The following is a 21,959-nucleotide window of genomic DNA, read 5'->3' as shown; positions in this document are numbered from 1 at the left end:
AGTGACTGCAACATGCTTTTAAAATAGGAGGGGAGGGGTGGAGTGTGACAGGGAGGGTGTTGTGTGTATGAGGGGAGAGAGAATGGGTTTTTGGGGGGCTGAGAGCATGTCAGTATGCTGTCTTGTAGACCTCCCGCTCCCCCCGGCCTCTCTCTCTCTTTCTCACAGCATTCTACAGTAAGGGCTTGCATGCCGCCTGTCAAATAGAGATTGGAAAGGACATTTCTGTGTTTCTACAGGAGTTCAAAACAATGACAAGAGTGGCCACTTGACTTAAGGGGACTATGGGACGTTTCCAGGGGCCGATCAGAGCGCAGTAACGCAACACCTTGTTCACACTGACGCCCGGGCTTTGTAGCCAAGGAGCAGCAAACGTTATTGCACTCGCCAAGGTGGAGTACCAGCAGCGCTATAGCCATGGAGTCATAGCACTCCACGTGCCTTGCCAGTGTGGCTGGGGAGTGAGCTAGGATGCCCAGGGCTCCTTTGTTGCGCTGTAACTCAAGTGTAGCCAAGGCCTAGGTGTGAGTGTAGTTGTAGCTGTGCTGGTCGCAGGAATATTGGAGAGAAGATGGGTGAGGTAATAACTTACTGGACCAACTTCTGTTGAAGAGAAGCTTTCGAGCCACAAAGAGTTCTTCCTGGGGTCTGGGAAAGATACTCCAACCACTCTGTCTGAACCTCTCAGCCCTGATCCTCAAAGGAAACCTCTACAACATATTCAAACGACAAGACTGGGCGCCTGAACTCATTACTCTGTTAGACACTAAAGTTCAAGAACTAAACAGACACACTGGATTTATGACATTACAACAATCTGTAACCCACTGCCCCCCTCTTTGTCCTACGACTGCAGAGGTGTTAACGGGCCACTCTACCTAGAACAGTTCCTTACAATAAGTGCTAACTACTTTTGCTAAACTCTGTGCTAAGTCTTGCATTTAGCTGTGATGCTGAGTACACCTTTCCCAGACCTGAAGAAGAGCAAGCTCATTGCCTGCACAGTTCCGCTCACACCTTCGCAGCTGTTGCTCACCCCCTTCCCGGAAATGTCACCTGGCAAGCTGACATTTTCCAGCCTGAGTCCTGACAGTGAATTTTGGGTGGTGAGGCAGCATGTGCACATAAGGACAGTTCAGCCATTTTGAGAGCAAACAGGAGCAGAAGACAGAGAGAGAGCTGCCCTTTCAACCAGATGACACACCAAACTCAGAGATGAGCGGTGGCAGGGAAACAGCCCGTAGGGATGTGTGACTTGGCACGTTCCACAAAAAGTTGGGTCAGATTTGGCCAAGGTCTGGAGCATCTCCTTTGCAGATGGGCAGTTGTTTTTAAAACAGTTTTCCTCGTTCTCCAAAGGAAACATGTGCATCCCTAGATGAACTGTTAGCGAAATCTACTGCAAACTCACATACTGACTGAAGCAGGGTTCCATGGGTGCATGATCAGTGGGGAGCCCTGCCCCTCTACCAAGTAGTAACTTTCATGCCCTATGGTGTCACAGTGAGTGAGGCAAGGCTACTTAATGCACCTGTATTTACTGTGCTATTGAACATGTGCTTTGGGAGATTAATGGTCATATTAGGTTTATTTGCCTCTACTATAGATCAATGTTAGAACAGATTAAGATTGGCTTTCACAGATGTGCAACAAAGGCTAAGTAACACCCTTGTGCAGCAGCGAGATTTCTTTGAGATGCAAGTCCCTGTGGGTGCTCCACATCAGCTGCTCAGCACACGACTACTGCCATAGCCAGGGAGCAAGCAGCTGATGTGGGACACCTATAGGAACACTACTGGAAAGAGGCAGAGCTCCGTCAGAGCCCTGAGCACCTCAAGTGAGCTGCTGGTCTCTAGCCTATTATCTTCCACCATTTCCCTTTTGAAGCCCCAGGAACTTCCACCTAAAAACTCCATTAACAGAAGGCTGCTGTTGCACATGCCAGCACTTAAAGCCAGGAAACGCAAAAAGGCAGAATGCACAACCCTAACAGTCCCTTGTGTGCACTGTACTGAATACACCATCACAAACAATGAGACAAAGGATGAGCTGGATGTAAGTGTACTGGCCATGGTTTTTCTCAAATGACTAGTGAACTCGAGTGTCGAACCTGCTGTGTGGATGCTCAGCACCTTGTGAAAAATCCAGATCAATCCTCAGGGCACCCCAAAATCTCAGCACTGTATGTTCAGTATAACAGCAATAGAGAAGACAGGGCTGGCAGATTTAGCCCCTCTAAATCTGCTGATGAGCGAGTCTGGAAGTTAGCTGTCATCCCCTGAATGGCAACTAAAAGGCAGCTGCCCTGAACATCCCAGCGCAGCCAAGTTACCTTCATACTTTGAAGTGAAAAGCAGTTTGCTCACATGATTAAAGCTATGGCAGGGCATGTGTACAAGGGGCAGAGGTAACCACCTCAACTTTGCATTTCCCAACAGTGCATAACCTTGGTAGCAAATACATTCCACACCAAAAACTAAGTGCTGGTAACGGTCAGCTCTGTATAGGACGGACTCCCAATGCATTCAGGCTGCGAGTTGACTGTAAAAGCAGAGGCACTCAGAAGAAACAGCCTCTTTAATCCTTTAGAGATTATTTCCACTACTTTTCCTTCCCACACACCCCACTGTTTATCTGACAAATTAAAACCTATTATTTAGGGCCAGAACTCCTGACGCTTTTCAAATAATCAAAAAAATAATCAGTGCTCTCACTTTCGTACCATCATCTGAACACGATGGCAGCAGGATCTGAAATTATCCAAAGCCAATTTGCCACGGTCTGAAGAACTGCCTGTAACTGATACTACAATGTCAGCTAAGCAAGGTTTTCCCCTCCCCTCACCCGAACCCTTACATCATTACTGTCAGTGGAACAAGTGACTCAACTGGCTGCCAAGCATAGAGGTGGCGTAAGCAATCAGCTTCTGCAGCATTGGTCATGTCAGGTTTCATTAGTGTGCTACGCAGACATTGCGATACACATTCAAGTGTGAAAGAGCCCCATGCCAGGCAGAGGCGTGTATGGTGTGATCTGGCAGATATAGCACAGGGAAGCCACTTGGTGTCCCCAGCTCAGTTCCCCCATCTGAGAGACAGCAAGTACTTATCTACCTCTCCCTGGGATCAGGAGGATTGATAAGTGTTTATAAAGCACCTTCCATAGGAGGCTCGCAAGATGCAACACATGTGACGAACACCCGTTTAAGCTCCTGCACTTTAAAGCACTCAGACGTTTGTCCTGATTTTCCTTGTCACTTACAATTCTCAGCGAGGAAAGAGGGACCAAAAATTGACACTGCAAAAATGGTGCCACTCAGGAGCTTCCCAGGGTTTGCTTCCGAAATGCTGACTGGCACATTTCTGCTGAAGTGGCATGTTAGCAGAAGACAGAAGTCTGGTGTTACCAGTCAAGGACATGGGAAGGCAATGGGAGCCCGTCGAGTTTAGGGGCCCAAGCTTCAGGCTAAGCCAGGAGCAGCCAAAGTGCAGCCAGCCAGATGCTGCCTGTGGATTTCTACCATTAGCGCAGCACCTTGAACAGATGTGGCCTGTGGAGATCATTATGTGTTACAGCCACACCTACAGACCCCATATAAGAGCAGGGCTCCACGTCAGGCACACAGACAGGCCCTGCCCCAACGAGCTCAGTCTCAATCAAGACAAAAGGGATGGGGGACAGAGGGGAAATGACTTGGCCAAGGTCACCGGCAGAGCAGGGAATGCAGTGCCCTAGCCAGCAGTTTACAATCTAACAGAAAAGAGATGGGGGGAGGGAGAGGAAATATCCCCATGTTACAGAGGGGTACGGAGGTCCAGGAACCATTACCTGCCTGTGGTCACAGTAGGTCAGCAGCAAAGCTGGGGGAAACTCCTATCTCCTGAGTTCCAGCCCAGTGCCTCAAGACCACTCCTAGCCCTGACTACAGGTGCCATCACTCAACCAGCCACCAGTATCTGGCTATGCAAGTTAAGCACAGCTCTCAGTTGGGGTTCTTCTGGAGGAGGTCAGACCCCAGGGCCCTCCCAGCCCTCTGGACTGTTCTCACAGCATCAGAGCTCAGCTGTTGGCCTTGAACACGTTAAACCTTCTGTAAGAACACCAGGCGAGTTCCTGGAATCGGCACAGCAAGGGAGGGGGAAGCCAGCCACATGCCCAGGGGACCATATGGTAGGAAACAGCAACGATCAGCAAAAACAACATGGGAAGGGCAGCAGAGCCAGCACACCGCTACAAGAAGTCACGTTTCAGAAGAAAGTTCAGCTAACCATTGTGAAGTTAATGTGCTTTCCCTCTAACCCAAAGAGACAAGGAGAGCTCTCCCTTGTCCTCCCTCCTCAGGGCTGCCAGCTAAGCAAGGACTGGGGCCAGCCCCTCCCAAGGGGTGCTCTCCTAGGCAAACCAGTGCCAGCACCCAAGAGCCTCTTGGAAGGCTGAAGGGTGCAGGGGTGAGGCCCTAGGCCAAGGTCACCCAGCTCTAGTCCTGTTTGTGGCAGTTCACCCTGAGCCTCACCAGCTCTGACACCAGGGAGCACTCCAATAGAATTACATGGGTCTGACACTTCTCTGCTCCCCCAACTCCAGACAGCCTGCCCCACACCTCCCTCCACCTCCAGACACCAGGAAACATTTAGCAGAATTGGAGGGGGAGGGGGAGAAGAGGACCATTTCCAGTGCCCTCCCAAGTCCCATGTCGGGCCAACCAATCCTTCCAGCAAAGTTAGAGTCAACTCTCTGGAGTCAGCCATGGCCCAGACAATACCCTAAAGGGGACATGCTGACAGAGGCCACGGGCTGGTTCTAATTGGGCTTTCCTCTGCCTTCCAACTAAGAGCCAGGGACTCAGGGCAGCACTGGCTGCTTTCTAGACCCAGAAGGAGACCCACCTCAAAGGTGCCCTGCCCTAGCAACTGACTCAAGTGCCACGGCATCCCTGCAAGAGAAGAGGACAGCCAGCCGGCCAGAAGACTATGTGAAAGGCACTTTATCCCCAGAGGGTACATCTACACTGTGATAAGACCCACAGCAAGGTCACAGCAGGCCTGGGTCAACAGGCTCAGGTTGCAGGGCTGTAAAATTAGTGTAGACTTTTGGGCTCGGGCTGGAGCCCAGGTTCTGGGGCCCTGTGATGGAGAGGGTCTCAGAACCCAAACTCCAGCCTCAGCCCCACCATCGATGCTGCTATTTTTAACCCACAGTCCAAATTAGTTGACCTGGGCTCCAAGACTCTGCCTTGGGTGTTTGTTTTTTTTAATTACAGTGTAGATGTAGCCAGAGAACCTGCATAATATGGCTGTTCCAAGGTCTCTGTACACTGGCATGGTCCTGCTGTTGCATGTGGCTACCTAGGCACAGGCTAGATGAACTCCCGTGGCCCCACAGCCCACCTGGTAGTGGTACGAAAGCAATGTATATTCTACAGGGGGAAGGACAGTGAGAGAAGAGAGGCCTGGACCATGGGTTGGTTGCCTGTTCCATTCCCGGCCCAAGACATGCCCTTATATCTTCAAAATCCTAAATAGGGCTAGGGCCAGAGATGTTCAAAGCCATTTCTTCCCCTCAGACCTTGGGATGGCAGCTGTCCCTAGGGCAGACTCGGGAGGCATTGCCCAGGGCAGGGCATTCCTGGCATGCCCTCAGCAGTGGCATTCAGAGTTGTCAGAGAGCATACCAAACCCAAGGCAGACATCAGACCTGTTCCCAGTTCAGTGGTGGTGTCAGTCCAGCCCCAGCTACAGCTGCCCTAGACAACGAGATGGCTCTGAGAAAGCAGGGGTGGAGACACTTGCCTTGGTTCATTTCATTCATTTCCAATTAAAGGGCTCCCAGGTAAGAGAGTGATGGGCATCGTCCAAATGCAGGGAGCAGGCATCACCCCTGGTAAGAGGGCACCTGCACTGGCACTGGCCTACCCCAGGAGGACATTTCTTCAACCATCTCAAGAAGGTCAAAGAGCCCAGTTACCTGCCAGCCAGGAGACCTTCAGTTAAAGAACTGGAGCCACGTTCATACATCACTCCCAAAGTCAGTCCCCACCATGGGCAGAGAGGGACCTTTGCCGCTAAATTTTTGCCTCTTGGGACTCATGTTCTGGCACCAGGACCTATGGCTGTGCTCCAGTGTATCAGGTGGTGCATGGGCTGAAGGGACAGGTTAAATTCACAAGCAAAGTGCCCTGTTTTCCAGCCTGGCAGGAGTTAATGCATTGAATACCCTCGTGCTCATCCCAGAGGCCACTGCAACTGCCACACTTGACTATACCATTGACACTTCCGACAGCCTCCTGCCAGTATAACCAAGAACAGGAGCCAAACATGGTGCATTTGCATTGCTGCATTCCAATGCCCCTTGTTGCAAGACCGCTGCTGCCCTGTGCCATGACCTGGGGTGACTACTCCACAAGCCCTGTGGGAAAGGGTCCTCGGCAGCTGAAAGCCAGAATGCAAGAGGATGAGAGCATGCACATGGCACTGTATTGGGGCAGATGGCAAGCGCAGCTCAACCTGAATGAAGCAGTATCTCCTCAAAGGCTTAAGCAATGAGCTGGGGACAGGGATCAGACTGGTTCCCTCTGAACAGGTGGTCCTCATCCCAGGAGCCACCAGAAGCTAACTGCTCCGTGTGACGAACTGGGAAAGTTCTTAATGTTTTCTCTGAATACTGTGTTGGTGCCTCAGTGTCCCCATGGCAGTTCTTAAGTATCTGGCAGAGCAAAGGGCCAGTGCACCTAAATGCCTGACACTCTGTCTCTTAGCAACTGATGGCCTAGGCCCCTCCTCTGCAAAGGTGCCAGCTGAAGGTGTTGGAGACAAAGGGATCAGGTGACCTCCTGGCCCGGGGAAAGGGGCTGAGGAGAGAGGAGGGGCTGGGAGGGGTTGTTAGTCTGACCTCCTGGCCCGGGAAAGGGGCTGAGGAGAGAGGAGGGGCTGGGAGGAGTTGTTAGTCTGGAGCTGGCTGGGGTCGAGGAGTGAAGTGCAGACGTGGGGGGTCTGGTTCACTGCCCCCCCAGAATGGACCCAGCCGAGGGGTCTGGTTCGCTGTATCTACAAGCTCTGTTTCAGACCTGTTCCTGTCATCGAATAAACCTCTGTTTTACTGGCTGGCTAAGAGTCACGTCTGACTGCAAAGTGGGGGTGCAGGACCCGGTGGCTTCCCCAGGACCCCGCTGGGGTGGACTCGCTGTGGGAAGTGCACAGAGGGGCAGAGGATGCTGAATGCTCCAAGGAGAGACCCAGGAGGTGAAGACGTGTGAGCTTCTTGCCCTGAACAAGTCTGCTCCAAGGGAGAGGAGGCTCCCCAAAGTCCTGCCTGGCTTGGTGGGGAGGAGTTCCGGAGCATCGCCCGGTGACTCCGTGACACTCCGCTTGTCAGCAGCTACAGCAGGAGCACCAAGAACTACGTGGATCATACGAAGGTGCAGAAATGTAACAATGAGGGCTGTTAACCACTGTGCAGTCTCAAGATCTGCTCCAGGCTCAATCCAAAGTTCTGTGCTGGGAGCAGGAATCACTGAGTAAGGGTCTCTGGCCAGCGCAACACATGAGGTCAGGCAAAGGTCCGTCTGGCCTTCAAGTCTCAATCCAACCTTCTCTGCTCCCCACCAGCTAAAAGTTGAACCATGGAAGGGACTTGTGATTAGACAGTAATAAGAAGACCTCAGTCTCCAAGGCTGAGAATCCAGCATGACGTTTACTGGCACAGGTCTCGTACCCAGCTCTGTGAACTCACTCCAACATCGCTCTGTCAGGTCTGCGTGCTGACTCCAGCATCACTCTGTCAGGTAGTCCCACCCTGCGGTTGGAATCTATTTCCCTCCCTGCCTAAGCACACACTAACCAGCAGTTTCTCAGCTGGCTGTGTCTAGTGTCTGTCAAGCTGGGAAGATGTATCTAGTGAGGTCCTGCTGGGGTCAGTCCTGGCTCCGGTACTAAATATTTTCATTAATGACTTGGATAATGCAGTGGAGAATAGGATTATAAAATATGCAGATGAAACCAAGATGAGAAGGGTTGCAAGAACTTTTTGAATTCTACTCCTCTTCTCCAAGGTCCTTGACCAATTAGAGAATGGGTGTGAAATCAACAAGATGAAATTCAAAGACAAACTACCACACTTAGAAAGGAAAAATCAAATGCATGACTAGAAACCAGGGACTACTTGCCTAGGTGGTAGCATTGCTGAAAAGGAGCTAGAGGTTTTAGTGGATCAAATTGAGTATGAGTCACTCTCATGCAGTTGTGAAAGAGGCTAATATTCTGGGATGTATTAAAAGGAGCAATGTATATAAAACATGAGAGGTAGTTGTCCCACTCTGCTCAGCACTGGCGAGGCCTCAGCTGGAGTACTGTATCCAGTTCTGAGCACCACCCTCCGGGAAAGGGGTGGACAAATTGGAGAGAGTCCACAGGAGAGCAGCAAAAGTGATCAAAGGTTTAGAAAATCTGACCTACAAGGAAAGCTTAAACAAACTGAGCATGGTTAGTCTTGAGAAGTTGACTGAGTGGGCACCTGAGAACAGTCTTCAAATGTGAAGGGCTGATATAAAGAGGACAAGACCAACTGCTCTCCATGGCCACTGAAGGCAGGACAAACAGTTATGGGGCTTAATCTGCAGCAAAGGAGAATTAGGTTTGACATCAGGAAAAATGTTCTTACTCTAAAGGTAACTAAGCTCTGGAACAGGCTTCCAAGGGAGGCTGTGGAATCCCCAGCACTGGGGGTTTAAGATCAGATTCACAAACCTGCCAGGGAAGGTGTAGGCTTCCTTGTGCACGGGGCTGGACTAGTGATCACTCAAGGTCACTTCCAGACCTACACTTCTATGGTTTTTAGTGCCTCATTGCCATGCCTAGATGCCAGACAAGGATTTAAAGTCTCCACATTATCCTGGGACGACTTTGTGCTCTACACATCCTTCAGCAAAGATGCAATTCCAGAGCTGCTGTCTTGGGCTGGCTACATACCAACAGGATAGAAGAGACAAGACTCAGCCACCAGAACATCTATTGTGCTAATTACGGTAGACCTGTGCACTCAGACGAGTCTTGCATTGTACTTTAGAGGTAGCAAGATATGAGATGACCTCAGTCTTAAGAAGTCAGTGACTATGGGCATTAGCCTAACTCCCAGAGCCACTGGGACCTCCTCCAGCCCTTCATGCTAAGCTGTTGCCCTAGACTGCCCGCAGATCTGTCCAAGGTACATGGGCTAAGTATAATGCCCACATACAGAGCATGTGCTGGTGAGCGGCACCGCCTGATTGTTCCTGGCACTGTTTCCTTTCCCCCAGGTGCCCAGGTGTGGACTGTTGGAGAGCAGCAGTGTTCTGATAGGTGACAGCCCAACCACTCCTGCATAAAGCAGACTCCTCACCACCCAGTGTGGTCTCTCCTACAGATGCACAGGAGAATGCCAAGCAGGAGAGCATCCTGTGGCTGATTATGAGACTAATTCCATTTCCAAGACCGTTTACAAGGGCTGGAAACCTAGAGACAGGTTGCAAGGGGGAGAGGCAAGGAGGTTCCACCGAGAGGGAGCCGGAGACCCACTGCTGGGATCATTCCCAAAGAGTGGGGGAGGAACTGAGAGCAGGCGGTTACGTTTACTTTTCAAGAAATTGGACTGCCCATTTCTCAGGCATTTCCATCCAAATTAAACCTTCCCAGCTGCATGCATTTATACACAGCATATTTTCCCAGAGCTTAACTACACACCAACAGCACCATCTAGTGGCTTTCCCATCACTTCCCAATCTCCAAGCAGCAGGCTGATGTGGTTACACAGTATGAAATATTTACAGACCGCATTCAGCAGGTTACAGCCCCGCAGCGTACACAGCACCTCCCAGGCAATGCTTTGCTAGCTCCAGAGACTCCCCAGGCACAGCAGAGTAGGGCACCAGGGAAGAGGGTGAAAGGGCTTGGTGTTAACCTCAGTCAACACTGACCTGTTCTGTGACCTTAGGCAAGTCCTCTCCCCACTCCCTCCCAACACCATTTCTGTTGTCTATTTAGCCCATCAACTCCCTAGGGCAGGGGCCGTCGCTCACTATGTCTGTACAGCTCCTAGCACAATGGGGCTTTGAACTCAGCTGGGACTGTTAGTGGTGACTGCAATACATGCAGTATGAACAAGGAATACAGGCCAGGCTCTGTCAGATCAGATCTGTGGCTCATCTCGCTCAGGGTAAGCTGATTCAGAGGAAGGTGCAAGAAATCCTGCAGTCCTAGGATAATCTGCCCCCAAGGGAAAGCTCCTGCCTGACCATTCAGTGGTTGGTTTATTCCCTGACTCAGAAGGGTTCAATCTCCCTTCCAGACTCAAGGTTCCTCCACCTCAGATTGCTGTAACGCTGGAGTTCCATTATGCCCGTGTCAAGCAGCTCTGGAAAGCAAGGCTAGGAGGTGGCTGCAGAAGGGTTCACTACAAAGCAACTGAAGGAAATGAGCTTTACCAGAATAAGCATTACCATGAGCCCAGGCAGCCCTCTGCTGGCCACAGCACTGTAGGAGCAGCCGAAATGTCCCTGCACTATTCACCAATGTGCACAGGGTGGAGCAAAACCCTCTATTTCAAGCTTGGAGGATTAAACTTTCCCATTCTTTCTGCACACATCAGTTCGGGCCATTCTTGACCCGATCCTCGTGCTCCTCAACCGCCTTCCTCACTCCTCAGTACCACCCTGCTCCAGCCAGTCCTGGGACTTTCCCATCAAGGGAGGTTTGAGCACAGAGGAGAAGCCACACACAGAGGGGAAGACAGAATATGGTGCATGCAGGAAGCAAGATGGTGGGCAGGTAACTGCAGGTGGGAGTTCCATGGGACAAGTGCTCCCACATACAAAGGGTCGAACAAGCACAGCTCACTGAGTGCAGACTGAGCTCCTTTGCATCTGAGGGGCAGCCTATGCCGGGCACCGTGGCATTGCTGCGGCTCAGGGCAGGGTTGAAAGGAAGCCTAACTCTGATACCTTCTCACCCTGAGCAGTTGTGCTAGCAGCCCTGGCTGCAAGTTACAAGGAGGTAGCATCTGCCACCCCAGTACAGACCAACAAGTCTCATCTCCTGCTTCTGGCCTTGACCAGCGTGCCACCCTACAGAGGAAAATCACAATCCCCTCATGCACCTAGCCAGTTGTGCAATGCTGCACACAACAGGGAAGGGATGTGCCATCTGTAGCTATGGAAAAAATCCCAAAGTTTTATGCACTTTGAAACCAGCAGCAGCACATGCTCTGTGGCTACCTGTCTTCCATGCTCCGCTCAGGTCCTGAGAGCCTGAACAGGACAGGACATCTCCTCACCTGCAAGGCACTCACCTTGGCAACGAACTGCTTGTCCTTCTGGTCCAGATTAGCCGTGGGAGCCACATAGTCTCTCCAGATTCTCAGCTTGCGTTCCTTGGCAAGCCTAGCAACAGAAAGATGCAGCTGACCATCTAGAGCTAGGTTTGGGGTGTGCATCCTTTCCTACTTCCTGCCATCGCGGGAGATGGGACCAAGTCCCTTGCAGATGGTGACCCCCATCTAACCAAGAACTGACATGGCATCCGTGCCCTACACACAGGCAACTGCTCTGAGCACTAAGTCAGTCCTGATTCCTCGCACAAGGACACCCAGCAGACGAACGAGCCTTTGTAACCCAACTGCAGTGAGGAAGTGGATCAGGACAGCAAGAAAATTAAAGGCAACACAGGAAGCAGCTGAGTCCTCTTGAGTCCTCATGGCCACTTGCCTCTAAAGCCATGTGGAGGCCTCCAAGTATCAGGCCGCCATTGCAAAAGCCATGGCCCAAACCACTAGTGTATCCTGCCCACCTGCAGCTCCCAGCCTAGCCAGGCAAGTGCTGTGTTAGCCAGCAACATCCACCTGAGCTGGCTGGAATCTATATGCCAAGGGATCAGCCAAGCTCCTGCCTCTCCATGGTCACCTTCCAAGGCAGAGATCTGCCTTCTTCTGAAGCTGCATGCAAGAGGCAAACTACAGCAGTGAGGGGTGCTCCAGGGCCATGGGCTGAGGGGGAAGGATGCCCCTAGATCTCAGCCGAGATAGGAGACAGTGGCAGGGGAGCACCACAGCTGTCAGCCACCCACAGAAGGCAGCAGGCAGCATCCCATCTGCTCTGCTTGGACACTAGCTGTGAAAAGGAGACACACACCTAGTCCCTACCTCCCTCTTCAAAGAGCAGCTCTGGGATTTCCCCACCAGACATCAAGGGGGAATGGAGAGAAGCCAGCCAGTAGGCTGGGAGATCACCTTCCTCTGAGCCTTTCCCAGCTGGCTGCAGCAGTCTCCCACCTCCGCAGGAGCTCAGCTAACCCCACTCCCCTGCAAGCAGAGCACACCAAGCAGCTGTCAGGGGCAGAGTAGGATGCAGACAACTGTCCTTCCCACAGCCAAGCAGCTGGGCACAACTCCCTAACGCTGCCCCATTCAGGCAGCCAATGGGAGGCAAGGATATGATTTTCTTTAGCTCATAAAGCCCTCCCGGTCAAGGGCACTCTGGGTAAGACCTTGGTTGATGCTTGTGGAGCCCTGTGCCCCAGAACCATCTCCACTCAGCATCAGCAGCCACCAGTTACCTTTCGGCCGCTCGCAGCTTCTCAGCCCCGCGGGTATACACAGCGATGGACCAGTCCACACAGCGCGCAAAGCCTTCCTTCAGCAGCAGCTCCGTGATGTTGCCATTCTGGAACCAGGAGGGGGGACGACAGGGTCAGTCTCTACACTCCTGGAAGTTGGAGGCTCAGGTGTCATTCCTGTGGCAGGGCCAGGACAGACACCCATTTCCTGGCCCACTAGTATTGGGAGGAATCTAGAGCCATGGAGGCCCTCGTTGCCAAAAGAAGCAGCATCATGCTAGGCCAGGCCCTAGTTCATTGCCATGCTCACAGGACAGCTGCAGCTAGCCCATGGAAGGCAGGGACCCATTCTGCACCCCAGGCTAGCAGGAGCCATACTAGTGACTGCCCCCTGAACCCCTAAACGAGTAGGGAACTAGCCAACAGGAAAGCACTTAAAACTTGCCCTCAGTGGGGGATGTTAGTGGAGGCAGCAGCCCTCTGACTGTCACCTGGGCTGCAATCCTGTTGGGCCCCTCGGATACTGGATGCCCAAACAGCCAGCCACCCCCTACTGCCATCAGTGACTGCCTAGAAGTCACCATCCTGGCCTGCCACACCACTGGCCATGGAATCCCACTACAGTCAGGAAATCCTACCCAGCAATAAAGCCACCTGCCCTGTAGAGATCCCAGTGGTGCAGAAGGCAGCAGGTTCTTCAGTTTAATAAGCAACACGAGTTGCCATGAGCAGTCCTCCCTGGCTAGCTATGCTCTCTGCACCGACTCCCCACTGAATATGGAATGTGCTCTGGACACCTCCCCTGAAATTCAAACACTCCTCCATTTCAGTGGCCACCCCGTGCAGCTTTGAACTCCAAGCTCCAGAGATGAAAGACTGTGAACCCCACGGTACCACTAGGACTGTTGGCCAAATACACCCAAGCTTGGGCACATGAGCAAAAGGCCCAAATCTCTGCTCTCCCCAATGGCAGTAACCTGTCGCACTGGGATCTGCCCAGAGACCCTCAGCACCCCCTGCCCCACTTGCCGGATGGAGGATGGTGCCCAGGATGTTCTGATTGTGGCAGCTCTCCAGGACAATCTGCACGTCTCTCTGCAGCAGCCGTGACTCAGTGAAGAACTTTGCTTCGGCTGCAAATGGCTCCGGTGTCTCTGTGCCATCTGCCTCCCGCTTGAACGTGGGGCACTGCAGAGCGGAGGCAAGGGCAGGTTAGGAGGAGGCGCACTGGTAAGACCTCTAGGATGGGGCAGATTGCTCGGCAGCAGTAATTCGAGAGCAGGGATGGATGGACCACCATCGCTCCTGCTCCCACTTCCACTGCGAATTGTACAGAACAGAGCACACCTCCACCACATGTAGAATCGCCAGCAGCAGAGCGAGGGCACCTGGACCACGGACCGGAACCATTAGTGCCCTGGGTGCTGGAATCCTGGAGTCCACTCCACGGGAACGGCCTCAGACTCATGCATTTGTGCAGCAAGTAGGTGACCAGATATAGCACTGTGAAACGTCGAGATGGGGGACCATAGGTCCTGTGGAAGACCTAACCCCTAATATCAGGACAGTCCTGATAAACATTGGGACATCTGGGCACCTCTCAGTAAGAGCTGTTAACCCTTGGGGAAATAGCTGTGTAATTACATTACTCTTGGTATTCTGGGGGCTCCCAGACCCTGTACCAAGATTCAGGCCAAGGCTCACTCTAGTAATTTTGAGTGCCCAATGGGAGACCGTAAAAAAGGTGGATTTTCAACACCTGATCAGCAGTCAGGGCTCTCAGTGTCTGCCTGGAAGCACATCCACAAATGCATAAGAATGGGAGCGTTTCTCTGGGAAAGGCATTTGCAAAGTTCTAACCATGGCCAGGCATTGTGGAAGGGAATTCCAGCCCAGGCAGCAAGTGATATGCTAGCACCTCCTTGACTTTGTGGAACCGTTGACAGTCCCAGAAGAGGGAAAGACGTGGAGGGCTCTGGCTTTTGGGAAGCACAGGACAGTTCCTGAATGGAGTACTGGCCCCACCCTTATCCCAGGATCTTCAATGACCATGAGCGTCAAGATCTTAGGATTTGTGTTATCTGAAAAAGGCTACCTCCCATCAGTGACAGCTAAGCATCAGGCTGGAACACAGAGTTCAGTGCTGGGTCTGAAGGGACGGTCTTCGCTCACTGAATTGGCACAGCCCTGGGAGTTTTAGCCAAAACCCTGGTGAGGCAGATCCTGCTTAGCCTGAGACAAGGCAAGATCATTGCCCTAAGGCTGCACTGGCTGCAGAATGCTTTCAAGCCAGATTTCCCCATGGATTTGTTGCCCCTAAGCTACTAAAAGACAGGGATTAAGTCTTCGATTCTTAAGTAGCTAAGATCTGCTTTAACTCCCACCTCCTGCAGGAGACATGGAGATGAGCAGCCACTGTCTCCTTGTGAAGTCTAGAGGAGGGGTGTGGACACAGGTGCCTGACAGTTACCAAAGAGGCAGTTCTGAGACAGGGAACTTCATGGACTCCAAGGGAATAAGACCAACTTAAAAGCTGTGAAGCTCCAGTTCAGGTGGTTTAATGAGGGTTACTGGTGAAAGCCCAGACTCTCCTCATTGAAAGCAGCAATGCACATGAGAGTAGGCACACCCCAATGGGCAGTGCAGCTCAGCACAGAGCAGTGGAGGATATCAGCATGCCTGTGACAAGCCTCAAGGCCCAGCTGCAGCACAGGTCTGGTTGCAAACCTGGAGCCACGGTTCCAAAAGAAGGAAACAAGAGCCATGACTCACCTTGATGCCAGAAAGCATGACGGTGACCAAGTAGTAATCAGGGAGGAGCAGGGCTCTGACCACGCTGCCATCCCGGACATGTTCTATAATGGCTGCAGAACAGAAACGAGTGAGGGTCAACTCTCAAAGAGAAGAGAACAGCACCAACTTTACGCTCCTCCCACCACAGCATTCAATCAAATCCAGCCATGAGAAAACACCCACACCCAAGCAGCACACACTGCAATCCCCTGCCCTGGACACGAAAGGCCAATTCCCTTTGGATATGCACCCAGCAGCCTCCACTGGGGCAGACTGCAAACTGAGGCCGGTCAGGGCTCAAAGAACAGTGCATACATAAATACTGGTAGGAGATGAACATCCCACAGCTATATGCTCGCCGGTACCCCACCACGCTGCTTCACCTGGAGCGCACGCTCACCATTGACTGGCTTTTGGTGCATGGAGTCCACAAAGTGGCGCGGGTTTTCAATCGTGTATTTGAGATCCCGGACCGTGTGAGAGCCTGTTCCTTCGCTCCACATCCCTTTTTTTGCAACCTTCGCCTGATCTTCCAGCTCAGCGAGTCTGTTCTGCTCAGGACTAGGAGAAAACACAGCTCTATTGTAAGAGCATACAATAGCCAGCGCAGAGGTATGGGGGCTGTGCATAGCAGAGGCAGTTGGATGCTGGGGCATTGCTATCTTGCATGTTTTACCAAGAAGGTTTGCTCCAGGGAGCACACATTTCACTTCTGGATGCTTTAACAATCCAACCACCACTCAGGTCGAACAGATACAGGGGAAAGCCAGACATCGCCTTGCTAATCGGAGTGCACACAGCACACCCGAGACTAGAGGAATCTTGTCTAGCATCTCAGCTGAGGAAGTTAGAGCTTTACAAGTACAGCCCTGAGGCCATCCCTATAACAGGATTAGCTGGATGAAGACTCAAGGATGGCCAGGCAGATGGGAGCCCTGGTTTCATACCACAGTGCAATCTATTCCCCAGTACAGTGGGAAAGAGACCCAACCCTTTGCTACAGCTTCCCCCCAGTGGAGCTGCACCCAGGAAGAACTGTGGGGTCTTATTGTCTGCGCAGACACAACCTACGCCGCACAGCATCTGAGTCAGAAATAAATTCCTTCCTTTGTGGGACATAGCCACAACAATTAAGTGACTGGCCCAAGGTCTCTCAGCAAGCAAGTGGCTGAGCCAGTAATCCAGTCCAGGGGCCCAGACTCCCTGCGTTAATGACTGGACTGCCATAGTCTGGGGGACACTGTGAGAGGGAGTTGGTTTCACCAGCCTGGCTCCAGGAACTGCAGGCTTATCTTCTGACACTTAGAAGTGAACACTGCAGTCAATTTCCACCTAGGCTAGGAAGAGCCAGCCTCCATGCCTGGATCCTAGAGCCATTGCTGTACATGCTGATGCAGCATGAGGCAGACCTTGCAACAATGGAAGCCAGCATCTGAAGTGCATGCCGGAAGCGCTCCCACAAGGCAGAAGCCAGGAAGAGCAGTGACAGAGGTTCACTCACCCCCTTGAACAGTTAGCATAATTAACAGGTGCTAACAGATAGCAGCACTGCAAATCACACCACATTGTACTTCCACATCTCACTTCTCGCAAAATGGAGACAATCAGAATGTGCATGGAAGCCTCTCAGCAGAGAATTCATGAGCCGCTTCAGCTCTAACACAAATGGAGGCAAAAGGAGCCTTACCAGGTTTGAGTACAGGGATATCTGGCCTGTTAGCAACAGCTGTTCTGGATTCATTAGCCAATTTATTAATGCAATCATCTCATAACAAGAGCAGCTGTCAGCCCAGAGCACTGCCACTCCACTAACATGCTCAATGCACTTCCAGCAAGAGACTCAAAGAAACTCTCATACCAAAGCAGCACCACATTGCTCTTCCTCCTGCCTGGGCATAGGATACCAGCAAGACTGGACTGCTGGCACCGTGCAAACTGAAAGCCCGCCTCAGGAGTGGGAGGCCTGTTTTCCACAGCTTGGCATCCCAGCACGAAGAGGGCCAAAGGGTCCTCCTTTCCCTGCATCAGGAAACCATCCTATTTCATAGCCTGAAATAGGCTATAGGACCCATATAGCCACTGCAAGCACTTCCCCACACACAACTTTCATCACAAGTACTCCTCCTGAAGGAATTGTTCATCTGAGTGAAGGGAGTTACCTCCTTGTGTTTGCAGGATCAGGGCCTTCCCTGTCAATACGTTCTTTGCCTCCACCAGTGTTGCACAATTCAATAAGGAACTCAGCCATAATGGCATTTTAAAAAAATGTTTAAAGTTGCAATAGCTAACTTTCAAAATAGCTTTCCAAGCCTTCCCCCGACATTAAAACAAACAAAAAAATCAGTGATTTAAATTCCTTGATCCCGGTAAAGGACTGATCCTGCATTGGATGGGGTGGGATGATGGCCAAAGTGCTCCTTTATACCATATCGGCTTTCCCGAACCCTGAAACTGCCTTGGGGTCTAACAGGAGCCCGTAGTGAGGGAGGAGCCGTGGGTTCCAACTTCTCCTGCAGAGTGACATATTCTATGTCTGGATCAGGTGGGAAGAGCTCATGGCACTTATGCCACTACCAAGCTCTCCCAGCCTCCCTTTGGCTCTGAGACATGCCACTCCACCTCTCATCTAGGCCTCAGCAAATAGGAAAGAAGACCCAAGACAGCGTGCGATGTTTGTGTTGGCTTGAGTTGAACACCCGGCCTTCCTGTTAGCAAAGGGGCAAGCAGCACACTGTTCTGCACAGTCAGTTGCAGCAGTTACCTAAGGCACAGAGGTTAAGAGGCTGTGTACCAGCTACCATTTACAACGAAGCAAATGCAGGGTTTTAAAAAATGCCACTATAGCTGGGTCCCTTATTGAATTACACAACACTGGTAGCGGCAAAGGACATATTGACAGGGAAGGCCCTGATCCCGCAAACACAAGGAGGCAACTCCCTTCACTCACATGAACAATTCCTTCGGGAGGAGTATTCGTGTGATGAAAGTTAAGCATATGTGGAAGTGCTTGCAGCATCAGGGACTAAACTGTATTAAAAATATTTAGTAGCAAAATCTGTCACTTCACAAGTAAACTGTTCCCGTATGAGTTATTGACATTTTTATTCACAGGCTAAAATGTTCAAAAATACCTTCAAGTTTGGCTCCTAAGCCTATATTTAGGCACCAAGGGTGTGACTTAAGAGCACAAGTCCCACTGACTGAAAACTGCAATTCCTAATACAGGAGTACAGCCTGCTGGAAGCATTTCAGCTCTCAACTGGTGGTTCAGAGGGTGGCGATAAACCACAGGCTATTTGCCCACTATTTCCAAACAATGTTTGCATTCCTCTCCGAGCACGGATATCAGGGAGGCTCTGGACTGGTCTTTCTCAGAACAGATGAGCATTTTAAGTGTTACACTCTAGCAGAGTAAGTCTACACAAAATCAGATTGTAAGGCTGCAGCTGCACTGATTGTGGTGGGGAGACTAAGCCATTGAGAGAGAGCTCTCCCGTCACCTTAACTACGGCCTCCGCGAAAGGTGTAGCTATGGCAGAAGCTCGCCCACAGACACATCGCGGTTTACACTGGTGCTTAGCTCCGTGTAATTTACGGATCTCAGGGGGTGGATTATTCACACCTCAGAACGACAAAGTTACACCAAAGTAACCTGTAGTGTAGACAAGGGCTTAGTTAGAAGCGACAAAGAGTCCTGTGGCACCTATAGACTAACAGACGGAGCATGAGCTTTCGTGGGTAAATATCCACTTCGCCAGACATCTGTTAGTTTATAAGGTGCCACAGGACTGTCGCTTTTTACAGACCCAGACTAACACGGCTCCCCCTCTGATACTTGACACCATGCAAGGCTTAGTTAGGAATCCAAAGAAACAAGTACAACATCCACTTCAGCAATGTTAAATCCTGGGTATGACTATAGCACTACCAGGGCTGTGACACTGACTGCAGCTTGTCTAGACACACCCACACTAGCGCTACAGACTGGCTTGCTAAAAACAACGGTGAGGACATGGTGGCACAGGCCAGCAATGCCAGTAGGTACCCAAGGGGGTTGTGCAGTTCACGCTGAAGCCTGTGCATCCTGTCCTCACTGCTATTTTCAGCGAGCTAGCTAGATTAAAGGAGTGCAGGTACGTCTATGTGAGTGGTAATCACACCCCCAGCTGCAGTGTAGACATAGCCTATAGCATGGTAAGTAAAGAACTGCAACTTGGGAACAATTCTGATTTAAACAAAAGCTGGTTTGTTACTTGCTTATGGTTTGTATCCACCAACTAGTCTTCATTGAGATTGACCATTACAGTCATCAAGGATAACATAGCATGACCAAGAGGTGTATTAATCCTGGTGTCCTGCCTTTTCATTTCCCCTGCATTTTAATTGCACAGTATTTCGCTTTGTGCTCTGAACAGCTATGCTGCTGGGTTCAGTTAAATAACTGCCTTGTTCTTCCCAGAGCTTGGCAACAGACAACTGCACTGCTGCAACTTGCATTGGTCCCAAGAGTCCAGGCTAGCTGTCCTGTTTAAGGTGCACACATCATGCCATGTCCACAGGCAGCACAGCAGCTTGGTGGGATTGCACTGAGAGAATCAGGGCACTGCTGCAGCTGCATCAATAGAATTTCATGCCAAAGCTGAAACTGCATTGGTGCAGTGACCCAGTATGGGATGCAGTGGGACAGAGTCTTGCTCAGCGAAAGTGTCATCACAACAGTGACTCTTCCCCACTGGAAGACGTATGTGGGGGGCTGCCGGGCGTTTCGCAAGTGTTTGAGCACAGAGGGGCTGCGTTTCAGTCGCGGTTGATGTGATTTGTGTCTGTAGTTTGGGAAGCCATTTCCAGCCTTTCAGGAAATAAGGCACTATCTAAACGCAAGTCTATATTTGACCAGTGCTGCTGGGCAAGTTGGGCAATGAGGTCTGCACCACTGAACTCAATGGCTCCTGAGCGACAGCACAGTCTAGTGGACCAAGCAGAGACTGGGCATCAGGCATTGCAGAGGTGCTGCGCTCATGGCATCACTGCCTTGCTGGCTGATACTGGGGGAAACTAATTTCTGCAGACAGGGAAACAATGGGAATTATACCTCCCTCCCCAGCAGTGGATTGCAAAGCACTGTACTGTACACACCTTAAGTATTATCACTTGAAGAAAGCTTTAGGTCTGCCTGAAAGATGCAACCAAGAGCAAGAGAAGCTTAATCCAGGGCCCCCAGCTCTCCTGGGAAATGCCTGGCACTGCAGAGTTTTCTTTACTGGCAAGACTGGAGCTAAAATCCAGATCTTTGGCAATGTGGGCAGTGTTTACTCAGCATACCTGTTTACAGACTGCACTATGAAAACCTCCAGTGGAAGACATCCAAGTGTGCTAGTAATGGGCTTGAGGAAATCATACAGGCATGCTTCCAACCCGACAAAGGATCAAATAGCATCCAACAGCTATATATAGAACAGCTCCATAGACAATTCACACCCCATGTAATACAATAACCCACGCCTAGGGATGAACTGGAGAGATCCTGGGTCTCCCAAGAGCTGGCCAGTGGAAAAGCCACTCATGAAAGCTTTGAGGATATCACTTCCAGACAGAAGAGAGTGTGGAAAGTTGACATGTCAACTCCAAGGCTCTAACAAGTTTTGTGCATCCTGGCAGACAGTAAGGGCTGCATGCATGTGGGCGGAGTGTTGTGTCTGTGGGATACAGAGTTGGGAAAATCAGGATTAATTGCAGTGTTATGTTCCAGTGCATCAGCATGCTCTGAGAGAGAAGGCCCAGGACAGCTTCAAAGAGGTTGCTTTGCAGCTAGAGAGGTCTCTCACATTTTCAGTAGTTCTTGAGTATAGGAGAAGCCTGGAGAGGCAGGGAAGATTCTTTGTTTACCCTCCTTCTGCCATAACCCCAAAGGAGAGGGGAGCTGCCATTTTGGAATGCCTGTTCCCAGCAAGCCAATCGATTTAGTAGAAAAATCTGTCACTTTACAAGTAAACTGCTTCAGTGTTAAAGTTTGGCCTTCCAATACATTAAATTATTGACTTTTATTCACAGGCTAAAATGTTCAAAAATACCGTAAAGTTTGGCTCCTAAGCCTGTATTTAGGCACCCCAGGGCTTGACTTCGGAGCACAAGTCCCACTGACTTGCAGCTGGGAAGTTGCTAGCACAGCCTGAGATAAAGCACCCGAGACCCCACACCGCATAAAGCCCAGAACTCAACCAATAGCTGGTCTCTGAACAGGAGTGAGGAAGTAATTCATCAACAGTTTTGTCCTGTCACCACAGCAAAGTCAAAGCAAAACTGTTTGGGAAAGTCATGTGCCACAGAACATCTGAATCCCAGAACAAGTTTAGAGGAGAGCAGGAAATATACGTACTTATTGGCTCGGATTCCTTCCCTGCGAGAGGCCAGGCCTTCTGCCACAAGAGACTCAGCAATGTTCTCCCCAGTCGTGTCTGGTAAGAGGGAAAGAAACAAAATCAGAGTCAATGAGAGCAAAAGTTCCGAGTCCTGTCGCTGCATAGCATCTGTTTGGATGAGAGACAAGTTATACAGGAAGCTCTTTTTAGACAAAAGACTTGTGGGCAA

At 51.0% G+C, this 21,959-nt stretch overlaps 1 protein-coding gene across 1 annotated transcript in view; it reads right to left on the bottom strand.

Moving 5' to 3' along the window:
* SND1 (staphylococcal nuclease and tudor domain containing 1) overlaps positions 1-21,959 on the bottom strand; it is a 545,960-nt gene that overhangs the window by 479,496 nt on the left and 44,505 nt on the right. Inside the window, exons 4-9 of the mRNA XM_030538672.1 lie at positions 21,748-21,826; positions 15,772-15,932; positions 15,351-15,442; positions 13,608-13,766; positions 12,579-12,685; positions 11,317-11,407 (exon numbers count right to left, since the gene is read on the bottom strand). Coding sequence (XP_030394532.1) covers positions 11,317-11,407; positions 12,579-12,685; positions 13,608-13,766; positions 15,351-15,442; positions 15,772-15,932; positions 21,748-21,826 — 689 coding nt within the window. The remainder of the gene's footprint in view (positions 1-11,316; positions 11,408-12,578; positions 12,686-13,607; positions 13,767-15,350; positions 15,443-15,771; positions 15,933-21,747; positions 21,827-21,959) is intronic.

The sequence above is a fragment of the Gopherus evgoodei genome, chromosome 1 (genome assembly GCF_007399415.2).
Source record: "Gopherus evgoodei ecotype Sinaloan lineage chromosome 1, rGopEvg1_v1.p, whole genome shotgun sequence".
Lineage (NCBI taxonomy): Eukaryota > Metazoa > Chordata > Testudines > Testudinidae > Gopherus > Gopherus evgoodei.
Note: the sequence above shows the minus strand (reverse complement) of the source record. Positions and strands in the feature narration are given on the sequence as shown.